At 57.6% G+C, this 20,315-nt stretch overlaps 2 protein-coding genes across 2 annotated transcripts in view; one reads left to right on the top strand and one right to left on the bottom strand.

The window, feature by feature from the left end:
- RSPH14 (radial spoke head 14 homolog) overlaps window positions 1–20,315 on the top strand; it is a 73,116-nt gene that overhangs the window by 38,548 nt on the left and 14,253 nt on the right. The gene's annotated exons all lie outside the window — the stretch shown is intronic.
- GNAZ (G protein subunit alpha z) overlaps window positions 1–20,315 on the bottom strand; it is a 50,356-nt gene that overhangs the window by 26,079 nt on the left and 3,962 nt on the right. The window contains exon 2 of the mRNA XM_036276830.1: window positions 781–1,958. Coding sequence (XP_036132723.1) covers window positions 781–1,503 — 723 coding nt within the window. The 5' untranslated portion in view covers window positions 1,504–1,958. The remainder of the gene's footprint in view (window positions 1–780; window positions 1,959–20,315) is intronic.

A 20,315-nucleotide genomic window follows, 5' to 3' on the forward strand; every position in this document is an offset into this window, starting at 1 on the left:
GTCCTTACCAGCAACCTGGCTGTTCCCATGCCCAGCAGCTCCCCTCAAACCCCCACTGGCTCAGCAATGGGCCTGGGTGGACCCTGGCACCTCTGTGCACCTCTGTGCCCTCCCGCTAGTGACACTCCCCCTCCCTGGGCTGCCACCTGGCCTGATGCACAGCAGTCATTTCCTGTCCTTCTGATGGTGGGACGCCGTCCACTCTGGGGCCCTCCACACACAGTGGTTCTCAGCTTGGGCTGGGGCTTGAAAACCCCCACACCTCCTAACCCCTGAAAATGAAATCTCAGAAAGTTCTTAACCCTACTGATACCAGACTCTCAGGATATGCATGGGGTTGTGGGACCATAGCTGCTGTTCAGGGACCCAGACAGTCAGCAGAGGGCGGGCCCTTCGCACCCTGAGTATTCGTTAGTGTCACCGGGGCACCTGGGGCTGTCTGAAGCTGGGTGAGACAGCCATACCCAGGGGGCGACCTTGCACAGTGGAGTCCTGGGTTGTGGTGGTCACTTGAAGGGTGTTGGAGACCTGGGATCTGTCAGGGCACTGAGGTCAGAGTGGGGCCCCTCCAAAAGCTGCCCTCTGTGGCAGGCGTCCTGACAACAGGGGTGACCCCGAGGTCCTGTGGTGCTCATGGAACCCGCTGTGCTCCACGCTCTACTCCCAGATATATACCTTGCTGGGGCCGCCCTGCCCCTTCTGACGCAGCCTCTGCCCCGCCCACCAGTCCCCAGGAGCCAGGGCGGCAGGAACAAGCAGAGGAAAAGCCTGGCCACTCACCGTCTGGTTGTCCTCATAGAGCTTCAGGTCGTAGCCACTAAGCTCCACGCAGAAGATGATGGCTGTGACACCCTCGAAGCAGTGGATCCACTTTTTGCGCTCCGATCTCTGCCCACCTACATCCACCATCTTGAAGGTGAGCTCCTTGAAGGTGAACTTGTTCTCCACGATGCCCGTGGTCATGTCCCGGGAGCGCAGGATGTCCTCGACGGTGGGGATGTAGTCGGGGGCGGCAATGCGCTCCAGGTCATTCAGGTAGTAGGCCGCGTTGTCCTCCAGGTGGTACTCGCTAGAGCGCCCGAAGCAGGCCTGCGCCCCGGGGTCGGCCCACAGCCGCCGCATGACGCCCAGCAGCTCCGGAGTGATCTCTCCCTTGCTCTCGGCGGGGCCTGTCAATGCGAAGAGCTGCACAGCGTCGTAGGCGCGGTCGGGGTTGTGGAAGTCGATCTTGAGGGCAGCCAGGGCACGGATGATGCGGGTCAGCGAGTCGATGGCGTTGTAGATGATGAGCGGCTTGTACTCCTTGCAGGCCTCCAGGTTGAAGCCGCCGCTGTGGATGATCTTCATCTGCTTCACGATGGTGCTCTTGCCCGAGTTGCTGGTGCCCAGCAGGAGCAGCTTGATCTCACGGCGCTGCCGCTGGCTCTCGGAGCGCAGGTGGCGGTCGATTCGCCGGGACCGACGCGCCGCCTCTTTCTCCTCTGAGCTTTGCCGACATCCCATGGTCTGGCAGCAGCGGGCAGACAGGAGCACGGGACTGGGGCCTCTCCCTCTGCCCCGAGGGAAGGGGATGCTCAGACTCAGGTGGTGTGCCCAGGAGACGCGGCCCAGCTGCCCTTGAGCGCTCAGTGTGGGTGGCGGGGCAAGGCCAAGCCCCGCTGCAGCCCCTGCCCCAGCACCTCTTCTGCAGCCGGCATGGCGCTCCTGCTGCGGGAGGTGGCCGAGCCCTCCCTCTAGTGACACTCCCCCTCCCCGGGCTGCCACCTGGCCTGATGCACAGCAGTCATTTCCTGTCCTCCTGATGGTGGGACGCCGTCCACTCGCCTCTGCCTAGGCTGCGGCCGTCTGGTCCCTGGTTGCTGTGGCGATGCTGCTAAGTGCAGCTGGACGACCTGCCGCCAGTGCTGCTGCCACGGGTGTTCCCTGCGGCCCCCCTGCCTCGGGCATCTGCCCTTCACCTGCCAATACAGAGAAGAGCATGAGCCTCCTTTCACCGTGGGAAAGGGAGCCTTCTGGAAAGCAGGAAGCTGCCTGGGAACAATGACTAAGCCCCCTCCCTCCGTGGAGCTCCAGAGAGTTGATGCCCAAACCACAGCAAACAAACACATTGACCACTGCACTCGGCAGCCAGTGTGCTGAAGCCGGGTGCTCAAGGAAAGTGTGCCCAGCCACATACCATGAGAGGGTCTTCAAATTAGGGGGAGTGAGTCCACACCTGGCCACCCCTCCCTGCCTGCTGGATCTGGCAACCTCACCCTCCCTGAGCCTCGGCCTCCGTCTGGTGGTGGTTAAGATTCAACATGGTGGCCCCGCTCTGATGCCACCCTGTGCCCTCTCCTGCAGCTGCACCCACATGTGCTGTGGCATCGATAGGACTCAGCACCTCCCTAGTTTATGGTGGGGATCCAGGCCAAGATAAATGGGTTCCCCCCACTCTTACTACCTCCCCCTGGGTCCCCCCTGCTCTCTCCCAGGGCAAGACACTCATCAGGAGGAGACCACTAGCCCTGCAAGTGAGCAGACAGGCAGGAAGCAGAGGAGCTGGGAGCACTAAGGGTGGACAACAGCCTGGGGCTGGGGCTCTCTGGCGGGCGGGGTGGCTTCCCTTCTGGTGGGTGAGGTGGAGGGAGGCTCAGGCTGGGAGGGGCAGGGTGGTAGCTAGGTGTGGAAGGTGGGACAGGCCAAGCAGTCCAAAGCATGGGGAATCACGGAGTCCAGGGCAAGGCGGGGGCCCAGAGGCTCGCTGTCCCAGGCCAAGTCTTTCAGGTCCCCACCCCTGCCTTGGTCAATAAGGAACAGCTGTGCTCACACCTGGGGCAGGGCCTCAGCACCCACCTGCTCTCTGATGGTCACTCAGGATGCCTGTAAACTCTTCCTGGGGTTTCCCCAACAAGCTGTGGGCAGTGAGGCCAGGGCCCTCCCATCAGAGCAGCCCCAAAGCTCAGGTTCTGCCCCAACTGGGAGCCCAGGGTGGCATCCGACCCCAATCCACCCACCCACACACACCTCTTTCCCCCAATCTCTTCCCTGCCGGGCCACCTACCACAGCCTCCCCATTCTGCCACGGCCAGCGCTCACCTCTAACCCCTACTCCCCCGACAGCAGGGAGGACTTGAGGCCACCAGACCCTGAGAGCTAGGTCTCCCCACCCAGCCATACTCCCGCTGCCTCCTCGCTTGCTAGTCCCAGTGAAGCTGCTCTGAAGCAGGCCCGAGCGCCGTTTCCCACCTCTCCCTGCTCTCTGGGCACACCTGTCTCCGCAGCCAGGGTGCTTTAAACACCTCTCCTACCTCCTCTCCCTGGATTGAAGCTCCATGTACCCCCACTGCTCATAGGAGGATGAGTCTCATCCCAGCTGGCGAACTGGGCACACAACTCCACTCAGAGCTTGGCCCTCACCAGTCACAGGTGTCCGTGAGAAGTAAAGCATCCAGCACAGAGCCTGGTTCCCAGCAAGTGCCAGCCAGCACCCCACTGTCCCCGTCACCTGTGAGCCCCCCTTCCCCCTTGTTCTACCTCCTCCAGTGCTTCCATCCCATCCATCCTGCTTTCTGTGGCGAGCTCGGTAACCTGGGACCAAGCAGGGCTGTGTGCCGAAGCCGCCTGTCCTGGGGCAGGGACTGGGAGGCAGGGACTGGGAGGCAGGGCCTGGAGCATCGCGGTGCAGGGCACATAGGAGGTGCGCATTCAGTGTTGGTGGGAGGGAGGAAGGAGGGAAGGACTCAGACTGAGGGAGGTGGAGGAACTTGACCACTTCATGGCAGTCCCACCTGCCAGGCAGCCCTGGATGAGGGACACACCAGGAAGTGCCCTGGACAGAGCTCTGCTGAGGGAGTGGTGATTAGACAGACTGTTGGTCAGCAGTCTCAGGACTGCTTAGGATCAAAGTTCCGCGATGGCCCCCAGCCTGGGGCGCAAGGGGTGCTTGTGGAGTATGTGCTGCAGGGTGCCATGTACATGATACATGCAGTGCACACGCTCACACACATGTGCACATGTGCTGTGCAAACAGAGGTCTGGGATGCTGTTCCCCAAGCAGCACTGAACTACAAGACGTTTGCTGCTTCTTTGCATTTTCCCATATTGCCTATGTTTTCTTCAATGATGTTCGTCATGAGAAAAGTTTATAAATGAGTATCTCAGCATTGTCAAGGCCTTGTGGCTCCTGGGATCGTCCCCCCCACCCCCTGCACTGTGAGTGGGTCAGGCAAGGCCCCAGGGCTGCTCCCTGGTCCCTGCTGAGAGCGCCTTGGGTGTGGACAGGAGTCCAAGGCCCCCAACCAGCTCTTTGGACGTCCTGCTCCATGCCAGAACTGCCAGGGCCCTGGGCCCTCCCTGCCGGCGCTGCCACCCCCAAGGAAAGTCCAGTGTCCTCCCTCTCAATGACAGTGCTGGCCCCATGTTGTCATAATGTTTTTCTCAATTTTGTGTTTTAAAATGTGAAGTGCACACAGGCCTCAGTGATCAATTCTCCCTCAGCTGGTCAGTAACAGGGACAAAGAACATCCAAAAGAGCAGGTTCCTCCCACTGTCTGTTGTCACCTGGACAAGCAGGCTCCCGGGTGCTAGGTCTGCATGCCTCGGGGCACGCTGCAGTGACCTCACTCTTGGCACATGGTGGAGCCCGAGCAAGTTACATGGCCGGGATCATGTGGGACAGTCTCTTGCCTCCATGTCTTGTCCACCGGAATGGACAGAGAGGTTGGTGCTTCCTCAGTGGGGATCCTGCTTCAGGTCCTTCTCAAACTCAAATCCTTCCCCTGCAGCTGAGGCCTCAAGGAGCCTGCCAGGGCAGCCTGGCACCGGCTGTTCTCTGGAGGGCCCACCTGCCACCTGGCTGCTCCCACCAGCAGTGCCTCTGGTCCTGCGCCTGTACCGGGACCTGCTGTTCTTCAGAGATCAGCTCACACACGCTGCCAGGTCCGACAGTGGGCCCCTGGCCCCTGCTGCCTGCGCCTCTCCACCACGTTCTCCCTTTCTCCGGTCTCTCCCGCCGCACTGGGCTTTCCTTAGTAGTGGTGAGGCCTTTACCTAACACCACATACAAAAACTAACTGAAAGTGGATCAAAGACTTAACGGTAAGACCTAAAACTATAAAACTTAAAAGAAAGCATAAGGCAAAAGTGCATGACACTGGATCCAGCAATGACTTCTTAGATGTGACACCAAAGACACAGGCAACTGAAGAAAAATATCAACAAACTGGACTTCATGAAAATTAAAGAATTGTGTGCATCAAAAGATAGTATCAACAGGGTAAAAAGGCAACCCACAGATTGGGACAACATATTTGCAAATCATATATTTAATAAAGGATGAATATCTAGAATATATAGCAAACTAAAACTCAACAACAACAAAAAACCTAATTCAAAACTGGGCAAATAACTTAGACATTTCTCCAAAGAAGATATAGAAATGGGGCATGAAACGATGCTCATCAGTAATCTTTAGGGCAGTGCAAATCAAAACCACAACGGGATACCTCACACGAACAATACCATGGCCACTATGAAACACACACACACACACACCAGAGAATACCATGCGTTGGCAGGATGTGGAGAAATCTTGTGCACTGTCGGTGGGAATATAAGATGGTACTGCTGCTATGGAAAACTGTGGTGGGTCCTCAAAAAATTAAAAATAGAACTAGCATATGATCCAGCAATTCTATGTCTGGGTAGCTACTCAAAGGAACTGAAATCAGAGTCTTGAAGAGATTTTATACAGCATTATTCACAGGAGCTGAGATGCAGAAGCAACCCAAGTGTTGACTGACAGACGAATGGATAAGCAAACTGTGGTCCATCCTTACAAAGAAATAATACTAGGCCTTAAAAAAGGAAGGAAATTCTGGCCCATGACCACATGGGTGGACCTTGAGGACATCATGCTAAGTGAAGTATGCCAGTCACAAAAGGACACATATGTACCATATGATTCCACATATATGCGGTCCCTAGAGTCATAAAATTCATAACGACAAAGTAGATGGTAGGTGCGAGGGGAGAGGGGATGGGGAGCTGTTGTTCAGTGGGGACAGTTTCAGTCTGGGAACATGAAAACGTTCTAAAGATGGACAGTGGTGATGGTTGCACAATATTATGAACGTATTTAATACCACAGAGCTGTACACTTAAAAACGGTTAAAATGGTAAATTTTATGCTATGTGTATTTTATCACCAAAAAAAGTTTTGTTGGAGACCTACCAAAAAAAAAAAAAATTGCAGAAGGCCATGTGGTGTGACAAAAAGAGAGGCAGGCCAGTGACCAATCCTGGCTTCAACCACCAGTGCAGGGCTGTTCTGAGCCCACACTGTCCATACGGCAGAGAGCCCAGTGCCAAATCTCATGGGGGTGAGCCGTGCCCACCCAGCCTAGGGTCCAAAGCCGCCCTGTCCGAGGAGGTGTGACTTGTGCTTTGGGAAGTATGTGCGTCACGATATCATGGCTGAGGGCTGGGCTTCTGAGAATCAAGTCTTGACCAGTGCACACCAGTAGCCACAGGGCAATGCAGGAGTAAAGGGGAGGCTGTGGCCAGGTGGCGGCTGTATGCATCCAGCCAAGTTGTCTGCCATCTACACGGGGCAGCCACCACTAGTCACATCTGAGGCGGCTTCCTCTGCTGGGGCACCCTCTTCCTTCAGACCACCAGAACCAACATGAGAAGGCCCCACACAGGCTCTCCTTGCAGCTCTCCGGGGCTCAGCTGCATTCGGGCGGAATGAGAGCAGGTGCCCGGGAACGGGCAGTGGGGGGACGGGGCGGCACTCGGGCTTGGGGAAGGAGGTCTGTGTGTGGGAGTCTGGGTGGACCGAGTTCCAAAAAGGACCTCTGAACAGTCCCACCTGCTCTGAGGCTCAGCTTCTTAGCTTTTACACAAGGCTGCCAATCTTACCTCTCTGAGTTTAGCTGGACCTCCAAGAGCTCCCCGAGTTAGCCCGGAGGCAAAGGGCTGGGTGACCATATTGCTCCCTGGCCCATAAATGCTCACAGATCCCGAGGGCCCACACCCAGGGCCCCGCCAGAGGTCTGGCTGGAAATCACTGAGGAAGAGTACCAGGCAGAAGGGGAGCTTGCGCAGGGGCCCTGTGTGTGAGGGGAGACAAATCACAGTGTGGCTAAGGAGCCGAAGGAAGGCCGGAGGGGCTGGACAGAGGACAGAGGCACAGGGTGAGAGGAGGGGCAGGGCTGAGCAGGAGGAATCTGCTATCGTGTTGTGACCATGTGGTTTGTGTGTGTTCACATGTGCGACTGTGGTTGCATGCGTGCAGATCTGTGCATGTGTCTCGTACACAGGACTGGGTATGTGTGTGCACTGGTCTAGATATGTGCCTGTGTATGCAGGTCCACATACATGTGTGTGAGTACACAGGTGCACATGCGTGTCTGCGTGCAGCTGCGTGTGGTGTGCCGGGAGCAGAGGTGCACGTGGAGAGGAGGAACGGGCTCCTGGAGAGGCCGAGTGGAGGAGTTGGGGCTTTCTGTCGTCCCAGTGACTTACTGGGCCAGGAGTCTGAGCCGGCACTTGGGGCAGGTTGGAGGTCACTGGAGACCGAGGCAGACAAAGACCCTGCCTGCGTTTCCGCAGGTGAGGAGGACCCGAGTCAGACCAAAGGCGGCAAATAAACAGTGATGGGGAAGGTACTGAGGTCAGAGGAAGGTCGGGGACAGGGCGTGAAGGCTGCAGGTCTGTACAGCTGGGCTAGCCTCGCGACAGGCGACAGGCGGAGGTGATCCGGAGCAGGTCAGGGAAGTGGACTGCCAGGGCAAAGGCCTTGCGGTGGGAATGTGCCTGGCCAGTCTGAGGGACAGGAAGGTGGGTGCTGGGGCTGAGTGAGGCGCTGACAGCAGGAGGTCACTGTAAGGGCTCTGGCTTTTTCTCTGAGCACGCTGGGAGCGAGCCAGCGTTGGAGCGAGAAGTGTGTGACCTGCCACATGTATGGACAGCGTTTCTAGACCAGGAGAGGCTCCCACACAAAGCTGCCCAGGCAAGAGGGCAGTGGTGTGGGCAGGGCTAGGGCAGATGGGCACACAGGCTGCACAGTGGACAGTACCTGCTGATGGAGTGCATCAGGGCTCAGGGTACCCCAAGTGGGGCTATTCTTGGAGAGGGGACACTGGGAGGAAGTGGCAGTGCATCCACGGTGGGCTCAATACAGATGTGTGGACCAGCTGGGGCACCTCGGCAGCTGTGGGACTCCTTTGACTTTGGCTCTTGAAAGACTCCATCTAGGCTCTTCACAGTCCCCCGAGTCACCTACCTACTTGTCTGCATGCCTAAAGGCTGACAGGGTGTGACCCCGAAACCCATAGCCCACTCATGGACCCCTCGGCTGAAAGCTGCTCTATTTCCTGCAGACTCAGGCCAGATACTTCAGCACCTGCACCACAACTATTCCCTTGAAGACCCTTCCTGCCCTAGCCCCTAACCCTGGTCACTGCTCATGGCCTGGTCGGCCCTCATATGACAGTGCCCTCTTCCCCCAGACACATCTCTCTCAAATCTCTATCCATGTCACAGACATCGAGTGACAGCCCTGAGCCAGGGGTGGGGACACGGTAGTGGAGGATGGTGCTGCCACCTCTGGCGCTCTGCACTGACCTGCCATGTCAGGCCATGAGTCCCCTCAGGCATGCCTCCCATGGCCCAGCAATGATGTACCCGTGTCCACTGTCGCCCTCTCTCACAGCCAAGATAGGGGCCACGGCAAAGCAAAGCAAGGCTGTGGAGCGTCAGCCCCCACTGCTCTCTGAAAAGCCTTCTGGGCCTTTCCCCACAAGGAAGAGAGCCTGGGGCCAAGGTCACCCAAGGGGTCACTGCCCAAGCCAGACCACCAGGGGGTCTCCAAGGAAAGACGGCTTATCAGCTTACTGGGCTGGAGAAAGCCTGGGCCTGGCGGGGGGGGGGGGGGGGGGGGGGAGGGAGGGGCTCCCTTCTGACCAGTCCCTTCATTCTCCAGACTCCCTCTCACTCTAAGAAAAGCCCGCTCAACATTGAGCCCTGATGGGGTGCGCTAGAGAGAGGCGATTCTCCCCCAGGAAGAGTCTGTTCCCACTAAGGAGAGATCTGCTCCGTCAAAATGGATGGAGAGGCTTGTCTGAAACCCAAGCAGAGGCCACTCAGGTGGCCAGCCATGAGGTGGACAGGGCTAGGACCCCAGCGGCAGAGGGCAACCCAGGTCACAGGGCCAGTGAGGCAGAGTGAGACCACACACGGGGCACCGATGGGTCCCAGTCTTCTTGCAGATACGACGCACCCCAGCCTGATGCCCCTGCTGGCGGACAGTGTGCAGCCCATTGTGGGGACGGGCAGTGTCTGAGGTCCCGGGCCTTCCTATCCCCCCACCCGAAGCTGTTGACTCGCCCCCGCTTCAGGGGCTATGACTCAGCACTACTATGTCCCTGCTCCTCAGCCCTGCTTGTTGACACCTTCTGCCCTGGTCACAGCAGCCCTTCCACCTGCCAGAACCACCCTGGCACCTAGCAGTCGCTCGTGGTGACCTGGAGTGGGAGGAGAAGGGGCCTGGCCTGAGCATCTGTGACCTCAGGCAGAGCAGGGAAGTCCCTGCCCCATGTCCCAGGAGGACCACGTCTTAGAGTGTGCAGGGACTGGCAGGAGCATGCATGTTGAGGCCCTGCCATAATGGGGTCCACATGCCTCTGCTCCTGGCCTCGGGGCCACACTGGCTTGCAGGTCAGAAGGAGTCTCCCCTGACCCCCAGGCCCAAACCCAGTCACAGTGTTTCCATCTTCTTTCTAAAGAGCAGGCCCCGGTCTCTGTCCTCCGGAACCGGAACTGCAGTCCCTGCGTCAGCTCTCCCCATGGCTCTATTTTAGAAACCAGAGGTCTGGTAGAGTCTCCATCCGCGGCCATCACTGATTACTGGTTTTCCTCCCCTCTGGATGAGGAAACCTTTCCACGGTCCTTGCACACTGGTGCACTGGAACCCAGGGTCCATACCCTTTCCTGTCTGAGTGTCGTGCGCAGCGGTCCCTGTTCACATCCCTCAGTAGGTCTCCCAGGGCTGGGAGAAGGCTGCGTGGTGGCAGTGACTCATCTGTGGTCTCTGATAAGCTGGTGTCCTTTGCCTGGCCTGGGTCTTCCGGCAGTTTTGTCCCCTTTCAACTCTGTGCCCTACCCAGCCTGAACATGTGCCACAGCTCCAAGATGGTGCGTGCCACTGGCGCTCAAGGGCCACTGTACCTAGCCAGCTGGTGCGCTAAGGCAGCACGCCACTGCCTCATCCACACTGTACACCACCCCAATGGCCTGGTCACAGTCCAGGGCCCTGCCAGACTCTTTGTGGGGCCGTAGCCACATTCTTGGACCATTAGGGACAGCTACAGGCTGGGACTTGGAAAGGGTCTGTCCCAGGAAAGCCGGGCATAGTGGGGACAGCGACAGGGCCTGGTTGCACTTTCCGAGTCTGGGGCATGTCTCCTCTGGTCCCCAAGTATCCCCAGTGCTGATGACAATAGTGTAACCTGGTTACCTGCTCTATTAGTTCCTTGACGTTTTTCTCTAAGTTGCGTTTTTTTACTTAAACAGATATACTTTAAAAAGGACTTGATATTCCCATGTTAAATGGAAAGCCAACGCCACTCAGCAAAGACAGAAGTCACCTAAAATCCCGGGGAGTGTAAAGGAAACGCTGTGGCCGCTCACCAGGAAGCCCTGTCTCTAACCCCCAGCCCCGAGGCCGCGGCTGTTTGCTCACCCACAGGGCTGAGCACCTGCCAGGGAGTGAGAGTACAGTGCACTGAACTGGGATTTTCTCCTCCAAGGACTGAGAGAGAAAAAGGGATTACCCCTCTCCTCGGGAGGGTGCTGCTCACAGTGGCGGCAGCCCAGCCCCTGGGGGTGCAAAGGGGTACACAGGGATCCTGGGTCCAGAGGCCCTCTCCATTGGGACCACTGGGGCAGAGGCAGTGAGGCTGGGATGAGGGCCTCTGAGCTGTGGTGGCAGCGCTACACCCCTTGTCCTCTCTCAGGACAGTTCCCCGTCCCCGATCTACTGTGGCCCCGCTCAGTTCCATTGGCCTGTTCATCAGGGAACCACCCCACCCACACACACACACTGCTTCTCCCAGCACTAAATCACCCAGCTTGGGGATGCAACAGGCACCTGCCCCTGGCCGAGGCCCTCCAGCCTCAGATTCGATGGGCAATCAGTCAATCCACCACTGGTCCTCTGCTCCTCACTGCCCCTGGGAACTGAGCCGTCTGCAGTCCCTGCTCTGGGCTGGGGGACATGGGACAGAACAAATGTGTCTGTGCAGCAAGGAGCTGGCGTTCTGGCTGAGCAGTCAGTGAGGCCGGCTCTCATAAACAGCAGTGCCTGGAGGACAGGGGAGAGACCTGTGGCAGAAGGTGACTGCAAGGCTGAGGGGTAGTTCCAGGGAAGTGGCCACCAGACACTCAGGGGTTGGGTGGGGGAGAAGCAAGGGCAGGGCAGTAGGAGACCCTGCTTGGCCTGGGCCTGGTTCAGAGCAGGTACACCTGGCAGTATCCCTCCCATGGCTCCCTGGGGACCTCCCAGGGGCTGGATGGCAGAAACTGTCCCCCTTGTGACTCTTTCTCCCATGGAGGTGCCCTTGGTGAGGGGGTGGATAAACTCACGCCCAGGACGCAGCATGGATCTGTTACCCCTCCCCAGGGTGGATGCTGGACATGTGGTTGCCTGGAAAGGCCAGGGCGTGAGGCTGAATGCAATACATGGCCCTTACACCTTAGAGCCCGTGGGCCTGGCCTACATAACATGTGGCGGGATCCAGCTTGGCACATCCCAAGTACTCTGACGGTTTGGGATACGACATATACTTTTGCACTAAAAAGACATCTTCCTGAGGAGATAAAAACCCTTCTTGCCTTGATGCCAGAGACAGGCCACCTTCCCAGGAGATGCCCTTTGGAGAAGGCTGGCCTCCACATCCCTCTTTTTCCTTCCTGGAGCCCCACAGAACCCACATCCCTATGTCCCCGGCTGAGTCTTCCACTCCCCATGCCCACAGTGCCCTGTCGGCTCACCTGGCTGCAAACGTCCCCCTTTAGGCCAGGCGAGAGCCTCCCTCCCTGTGAGAGCCCCTGGCCGCTGCAGCACTAGGCAGCCCCCTGGAGCCTGGGGACTCATCTAGACTTGCCACCTGGACCTGTGTGACCCTGAGCAGAGTGTCTTGTGCCGCTGACTAGACAGTGGGACAGGACTTCACCTTGGGAAGGTCCAGAGGGGATGCCCATGAACCCACCCTTGCTAGGCTATGGCGATCAGCTTCTCTGTAGGCGCCTGCCCTGACCACCCTGGCCGTGCCCTCGGCTGGTCTGGCCTTTTGCTTAACACCTACCTTGCCCTCCCCTCTCCCTCCCTGGTTGCAGCCTGACTTCCCTCTAAGCCAGTCTCTGTGAAAGATATGCAGAGCAGACGAACACCAACACCATGGCGCACGGCCCCAGGCGTCCCTAGCACTCCCTTTTGAGTGCGTTACCTCACACGACCTCGCCCAGGGGCCTGTGGCTGAGGTTCCACTGTGGTCCACACCGGGCCTCCCAGGCCCTGGCGGCCTCCACTGACTCACGGACCACTCCCAAGCCCTCGACACACCTGGGACTCTATGACCCCTCTACCTGTGCCTCCCCCTCCCCCCAACACCCCAGTACATCTTACCCTCCTCCTCAAGGGCCCCAAACTCTGTGCCACATTGTGTTTGTGTCACCTGCCCCCAGCCTACAGTTCCTCCTCCCATCTTTCGTTCTAAGTGGCAAGGGTCTTCCTGCCCACCCCTCCCACCATCCCTGGCAGCCCTCCCTGCCCCTCCCCTTTCCAGCCAGCTCATGCCCCACCCAAAACACTATCCCGACCACCTGACATCCTGCTGAAGATAAGACAGGATCCTGGGTGGGGAGGCACAGCACGGACTGTGCAGCTCCCACCCCCAGGAAACCAGCATGCCTTGGTCCTCAGGCCTGCCCCCAGCTACCCTCGTGCCAGGAAACCCACTCTCACACTTCCCTGCAAGTTGTCCTTTGGGGGCCCTGAGGAGGGGCTCCCCGGGTAGCCTGTCTGGGTGAGCATCCCCTTCTCCGCCCCTTGTCTGCGGTGGAGCATGCTTCACAGCCTCTTCAGAGAGAGAGGCCCGCCCCTCCCGGTCCAAATGTTAAATAAAAAAATCGAAACCCTGCAGATTCTACCATGATCACATGTACATTTGTATGATCCATTAATGACCAAAAGTTGACATCAAGTCGGGACTACGGGCTGGCTGGTATATTGAAGTGACTTCAGGCAGAGAGCCATAAGAAATGATAATGTGTACTTTAAACATTTTATTTTAACCTAAAACATAAACATGCATGCATGTGCCAATTTTTAGAGCAGGCCAAGATCTTTTCTCAGAGCACAGATTCACTCATTGGAGCTGTTGTCCCTGTTCGGCTTAAACCACAGCCCACCAGGTGCGGCGGACGGTTGACATTTTCCAAACGGTGTGAGGTGGCAAAGTAACCGGGACCTGAATCCTAGCTGTCATGGCTCCCCGACCCCAATCTCACAGTTGTCTGGCCCACACCGACCCAACCACAGCTTACACTGAGGCTTTTCAGAGCATCATCTGAATTCCATGGAAGCCCTTTCTACATTCGTGTCATCAGTCTATAGGATATTCAAGGGCATAATCACAATGACAAGTGCAACTGACAAACACCACTGACCAAAGTGCATGGCACAGGTTGCCTACTGTCCTGGAACATCCAGCCTGCAGTGGTCACAGCCAGCATGCTCTGCCATGAGAATGGGGAGTGTCCATTCTTCCAGCAAGCACTGGGGACAGGGGTAAAAGGGATTCTGAGCACCAAAATTTCTGTAAGGCTTTTAAATGACTTTGCATTTCATTTATCATGACCGTTTCTGCAAACGTTGGAAAAAATGGTAGCATGTACATATGCAAGTTGCTACTGACTGTGCACCAGCAGAAAGCGGCCTGGGACATATGACACTGTGTGGGGGTTCGCTGCAGCCGTTCCACAGCCAGCAGTGCCATGGCCACTGGATTAGCTTATCCAGGCCCCCCAACCTGACTGGCCAGGTACCAGCAAACCTACAGCAGGACTCCCTTTAAAAGCAGCCCACTTTCTTTGCCCCCTCCTTATTTTGGAGCCAGAGTCAGAGTAGATGAGAGAAGGAGGGCTCTGCCTCGGCGAGGCAGCCACTTGGCCTTGGGGTACTGCTAAAGGGGACCAGGGAGGCCCTCCCTGTGGCCCCGGACAGTCCCGTGGCTTTGGATGTCCTCGACTCTGTGTCTGCAGCCGCCAAGGCTGACCAGACAAGATGTGATAGCATCGCCTGAGGAACACTGACTCAGGAGGAAATCAGGCCAGGAGTAAATAAGTAACAACAGAAAGGTTCCACATACGAGGGGAAGGAGGCACCACCGCACAGGGAGGAGGTGTTGCCTTCACTAAGAACCAAGTGGAGGGGGCCCTGCCTCGGGGAGAACCTGGCTCCCTAGTTTCCAGAGCAAAGGCTCCTGGACTGGGTGGGGACTCTGACTCAACCATCCTGGGTCTCTGTTGCCTTGCAATTTCCTGTCCTCTGCCTCTGAGCATGACCCCGTCCCCCTGGCCATACCCTTGTTGGTGAGGGCTCTATGGGGCCAGGCCAGGGCCCGGGCCCTTCTCTGAGCCCCTCCTGCCTCCCAGCAGCTCCTTTTCTGTCTTTCCCGCCCGAAAGGTGAGCACCACCTCCCATCAGGTCCCGTTTTCTTCCTTGCACCTCCCCACAGTCTGTTCCCCAGGCTTCCTAAACATACAGGCCTGCGGGCTGAGGAATCTGAGTCCAGCGCGGCTCAAGGAGAAGTGCGTATGCCTGGGGCCACCCCAGGTCTGAGGAAGGGCCCAGGGATGTGCACGTTATCAGCCATCTCAGGTGTCGCAGGGCTCCTGAGGCCAGCGGCCTTGGGCCCCAGCATTGGAAGCTGCTCTAGGCCACTCTCAGTGGCTGGCACCGTCCTCCCATCTGTGACAGGCCATCCCCAGGAATCTCCCAGCCTATGGCAGCCTCGAACCATGTCTTAAAGAGGTCCTTGAGAAGCACAGCCTGAGCCCGGGATTCTTGGGCATCTGCACTTGAGGGAACAAGTTCAGGAGAAAGACACAGTGGGCGGGGCCAGGAAGGGAACCATGCAAAGCTGTAGTCTCAGCCACCCTGTCCCCTTGGCCTGATCCTGTGAGAGCTCTGGAGCATGAATGAAATCCACATGTCCCACCTTGAGGGCAGGGCAGGGCCTCCCAGGCATTCCAGGAAAGGGGGCTCTGAGGGCCCAGGGCAACTCTGTCGGGTAAAGCTGTGGGCAGGCAACAATGACTGTGGCAGGGGAACTGTGAGCCAGCAGGAAAGGGTGTCTGAGGGCACTGGTATCGTCTACTGCATGCCCAGCACACCATCCTTCTGTCCCCCTCCCCTCTTCCTCCTAACAGAGCCCAGTGTCTCAGGTCAGGGCAGCCCTGTGTCCAAATCCAACCACTTACCCTGCCCCCTGCCCCCAACCCCCAATCTGGATTGCCACAGTGATCTCAAAAGCCTCCCTGCTCCCTCCCAGCTCCTGTCCTCTCTGTTCCCCCAGCAGCCAGGGGATCCTTACAAAAATATAAGGCAGAGCATCCCTCTTGTGCTCAAAACCTTCTCACAGCCTGCCATCCATTAGAAGCCACAGTCCCAGTCCTTCCCGGGCCCAGGGCTCTGTGACAGGCCCCTGACTCTCTGACTGCCCCCCGCCTCCATGCTCCCTCTACTCTCCATCCTGCTGCATTGGTCCTCTTGCTGTCCCTTCAGTACATGCCTGTTCCCGTGAGGAACCTCTTTGTCCAGAGAGCCACTCCATCCTTCCCTTTAGTGGTTCAGAGGGCTCCTCCACGGGAGGCCCCCTGCCCATCCTATTTACAATTCCCCACGTCTCACCTCCAGCACTGTTGCTTTCGAACATGCTATAGGACTTGCTTACCATGTTGACCGCGCCCCATCTTGCTCACAAAATGCTAGCTCCATAGGGCAGGGGCTGTTGGTCTGTTTGTCTCTGATGTGTCCCATGGGCCAAGAAGTACCTGGCAGGAAGCAGGTGCTGATAAATCTACCCCAGCCCTTTGTACTACTGAGGGAGGGGCCAGCTCAGTGCAGGGGAGAAGACAGCTAGGGACTCCTGGGAAGTCTTCTAGAAAGGCCCTCAGCCTTCCCCCAGATGGACACGGTGGATGTGTGACTGCCTCCCACCTGGCCTGGGCAAACCTGGATACTGCCCTGCCTCTGAGCCCCCAGCCCAGGATGTCCCTTTGTCTGGCAAACCTGCTAGGGCTGGGCGTCTGTTGCTACCACTGAAAGCATGCCCCTACCCAACCCGGAGGCCTGTTAACAAGCCCTGGCCCTCACCTTCCCTGCGCAGCTCCAGCCTTCCTAGCCAGTGACATTGGCCCACCCGAGCCTGGAACTGCAGCTTACCCTCTGCTCCGGTCCTCGGCAGCCGCAGAGGCTGCACCTTTCACACCCTCTCTGCACTGGTTCTCCATCCCTCATCCTTCCCAGGAGAGCCCCAGAATAGCCAGCAAGAGAAGGCACACTCTGGAGGCTGAGACCAGCCATGGAACTCCAGGAGCTGGAGCAGAAATGGTGGGCGAGGCGTGGCTGTGGGCTTCCTAGAGGAGGTGGGTGGCGTGGGGGCATCAGGGCGGCCCCGTCAGTGCTCCTGTGCCCTCCTCCCTGCTACAGGGCAGGGCAGGGCTGGGGATATGCATGCATGCGTGGTGTTATCACAGAGGAAATCGATGCCTGGCACTGGCCCAGTGTTTAAGGGAAATGAATAGATTTTGGCTGAGGACAAAGAGAGTTTGATTAATCAGAAATTGGATAATGGAGGCAACACTCTATTTTTCTTCCCAGCATTTTATCGAGAAATATGTTTGCACAGCATATCGGCAGTAACAGAAGCTTTAAGCAGGATTGGGTGGTGAGGGGGACGACCATGCTAGAGCAAAGCCCAGCTCAGGGCCAGGGTTACTGATACCACATGCCCACCGTTGCAATTTCCTGATAGGGATGGGTGGCAGGCTAGCTGGGTCATGGTGGTCACTCCATGGGGCCACAGGAAGCAAGAGGGGATAGGACGGACAGGCCAGAGGCCATATACAACTGGGGCAGCTGGGGTTGGAGGATGTGCCACAAGGAGGTGGGCAAGGGAGGGACAAGACACACAGGCCAGGTCCTCATTCAGCATGGAGGTGGATGGCCTCAGAGAAAGGCTCCTCATGTGGAGACTGCTCCCTCCCCAGGCCTCACCACAACCCCACCTCGCTCACAGCTTTCTTGGTGTCACTTACCCCTCCTCCCATGCTGTCCCCACTCCTACAACACATAGAGTTGAAAGCACGTAGTTTAGCTTGTTTCTGTGGTCATCTGGTCTCCCAATCCCAGGCAGGGTTCTCTGTGCTGGAGCAGAGCTCAGCACGAGGTTCATTCATTCATTCAGGGTACAGAGAGAGGTTGCCATGGGAAAAGACATTTAACAGTGACCTCAGTTGCCAGTTTAGACTCACAATGCCCCTGGGGAAGCACTGAAGAGGAAGGTGAGTTTTACCTAATCTGGGGTCAGGGTGAGTGTCCAGACAGAAGAGCCACATAAAGAGAGATGAAGGATGAGCTGAAGCGGCCAGGCAGGAGTGAGGGCGTGGTGGGTGGGGCAGGCCAGTCCCTGAAAAGCACGTCTAAATCCTGCCTCCTGTACCTACTGCAGACATCGCTCATCAGCCATGACTGCTTTCCTTCTGTCCCAACACAGCCACAGCATCCTTCTCAACCCTGTGTGCCTTGGGCAGCCACTCCAGAGTAGGTACAGAAAATAAAAACTATCTGTACCCTTGAGCCAGACCAATTTAAGGAGGCGGATACCAAGGTACAGCGAGTGTAGAGGACTGATTCACGGGCACCAGCATCACAGGCAGGGCCGGGACCAGAATCCAGGTCTCCCTACTTTCTGTCCAGTGCTCTTTCTCCTCCACTGAGCTGCCCTACTGAGCTCATCTTGGGCACAGGGGCTGTCTGCAAAGGCCATTTCACCATCACATGGTCACTGTGGGCACTGTGTTCCTTTCCTACCACCAGGATCTGTCTTGCCCTCTTGAGATGGTTTCCCGTGGACATGTCTCTATATGTCATGACTACATGGATCCCCTGAGTCTGACCAAGTCATTCTATGTCCCTGAGGGGCCAGGTGTCAGCCTGAGGCATCCAGTTCCGGATGGCAAGGACTGGGCCTGTGGTAACAGTGGGAGAAGCTGGCCAGCCTACCTGTTTCTGGCTCGGGAGTGAACCACAGTCAGCCCTGACCACACCCAACCAGTGATGCTCAACGTGGGTGGTTTGTGTTCGCTGGCCACCTAAGTAAGACCCAAAGACATACCTCTTGGGACCCAAAGGCAAACCTCTGAGGAGCAGAGCATTGAGGTGAAGGAGCTGTTCTCCAATGTGAGGACAACAGCCACCAAGTGACAGTGGCTCAGCAGGTCACATTAGGCCTGTCTGCTTGCCAGTATTCATTCCCCCTTCAACAGCCATTTCCTGAGTCCCTACTGTGGGCCGGCCGGGGTCTGGAGGCCAGATTCTCTGCGGTGAACAGCAAACAAGCGTCTTGACCTCCCAGAGCTTACGTTCAGGGACAGCAAGGGGTACAGGATATGTATGGGTGGGACATGGGTGCTGTTCTAGATGGAAGGCCCAGATGGACCTCAAAATGAAAAACAGAGCCAGAAGGTCTGGAGACCTTCTCCTGGACACCTGAGGATGTGTGTGGACCCTGTCTGAGAACTGCCGGCGAGACGAGCAGCTTCGAGGATCAGGTGGTCTCTCCAGTGGAAAGAATCCGGGCTTGCTGCGGCCCCTCAGCCCTGCCAAAGTGGGCCAGGCCCTAAGAGCTGGGCCAGCCCTAGGCTGCCTCCGGCAGAGCAGGCCCAGCCAGCCCTCGTGGACCACCTGTCCTGGCGGCCATCCGGCGGTGGAGCAGGCCGCCTGGGGCCGCTGGAAAGCAAGCCCTCAGGGTCCTGGACCCTTCCCCGGGGCCCAGCAGTCACCCCCTCGGGAAAGCCGCCCGTCTCCCCAGGTCTCAGTCTTGTTAGCTGTGAGGAGAAAACTGAAGTAAAAATAGGCCCCTTCTTGGCAGAGCTGGTTGTGGGAGGATAAAGTGAGCTTCTGTTCCCCCTCACCCCCGAACAGGCACTTGCCCACCATAATCTAGAGCGGGTTCTACTGCCCTCCCAGAGAACGCCTGGGTCTGCGCTGGGCTCTGGGGAAATGTGCACGTCGAGTCCTCTCTCCTCCATGGCCGTGGCTCCTGACTCACAGGGGCAGGCCTCAGTGAGGGCTCAGCCCTCCACTCCAGCCCACCCAGGGAACTGTCCCACACTTCCATCCCAGGGCTGGGGGAGGGGTTCGGTGGGGCAGGGTGTCTTCCTGAAGGCCTGCTCTGCCCACCTGCACGGCCAGGACAAGCCCGCAGGGAGATGGGGGGACTTCTGCTCCAGGCTCCTGCAAGGAGTGCTGGGCCTGACATGCTCTGTAAGGACTCCCCGCACGGTGGTTTTTAAGTCTCGCTTCTTAGCACTTTTTGATAGATTCTCCAGGGATGTCTCTAAAAGAGAGTTATACCTTAATTTAGAAGCAAATAACTCAAAACTCTGTGCTGTAGCTGGTTCCTTTGAAAAGAGACAAACTCAAGGAAGCCACTGTTGTGTGATGCTGCCCACTGCACTTGCCCAGGTCCTGACAACAGGACTCGATGGCCCTCAACTCTTGAGCTGTGTCTCCTGCCAGAGGCCGCTGGGGGGTCAAGGGACAGAGTGGGAAGAAGCCACACTACAGGAGGCCAGGGTGAGGCTCGAAGGGTGGCTCTGACTAACCCCAGTGGCCCCGAGTGCCTAACACAGCCTACATGCCCAAGGGAGGCAAATGAAGGGGAAAGAGGGTGATGGGCCAGTGGCACTGTCTTCGCAGCCACCACCAACCAGGCTTCATGGGCATGCGCAGCAGTTGCCTAGGGCCCCATGCCTGGGGCAATGCTCTGCTGTCACTGTCTTGAAATGCTTAATCATTTTAAACAAGGACCCTACAAGTTATGTAGCCTGTCCCCACATGCCCCACGTCACCACAGTGTCTGCTGCAGGGGACCCGCCCTCCTGGGAATTCGTACACCCTGAGTGGCCATCATGGCTGTGCTCCTGCCTCACTTGCTCGTCAGTCCTCAGTCTCTTTTCTGGATAATCTTCTCAGCTCACAC

The sequence above is a fragment of the Molossus molossus genome, unplaced genomic scaffold (genome assembly GCF_014108415.1).
Source record: "Molossus molossus isolate mMolMol1 unplaced genomic scaffold, mMolMol1.p scaffold_m16_p_22, whole genome shotgun sequence".
In the NCBI taxonomy this organism is placed as follows: Eukaryota; Metazoa; Chordata; class Mammalia; order Chiroptera; family Molossidae; genus Molossus; species Molossus molossus.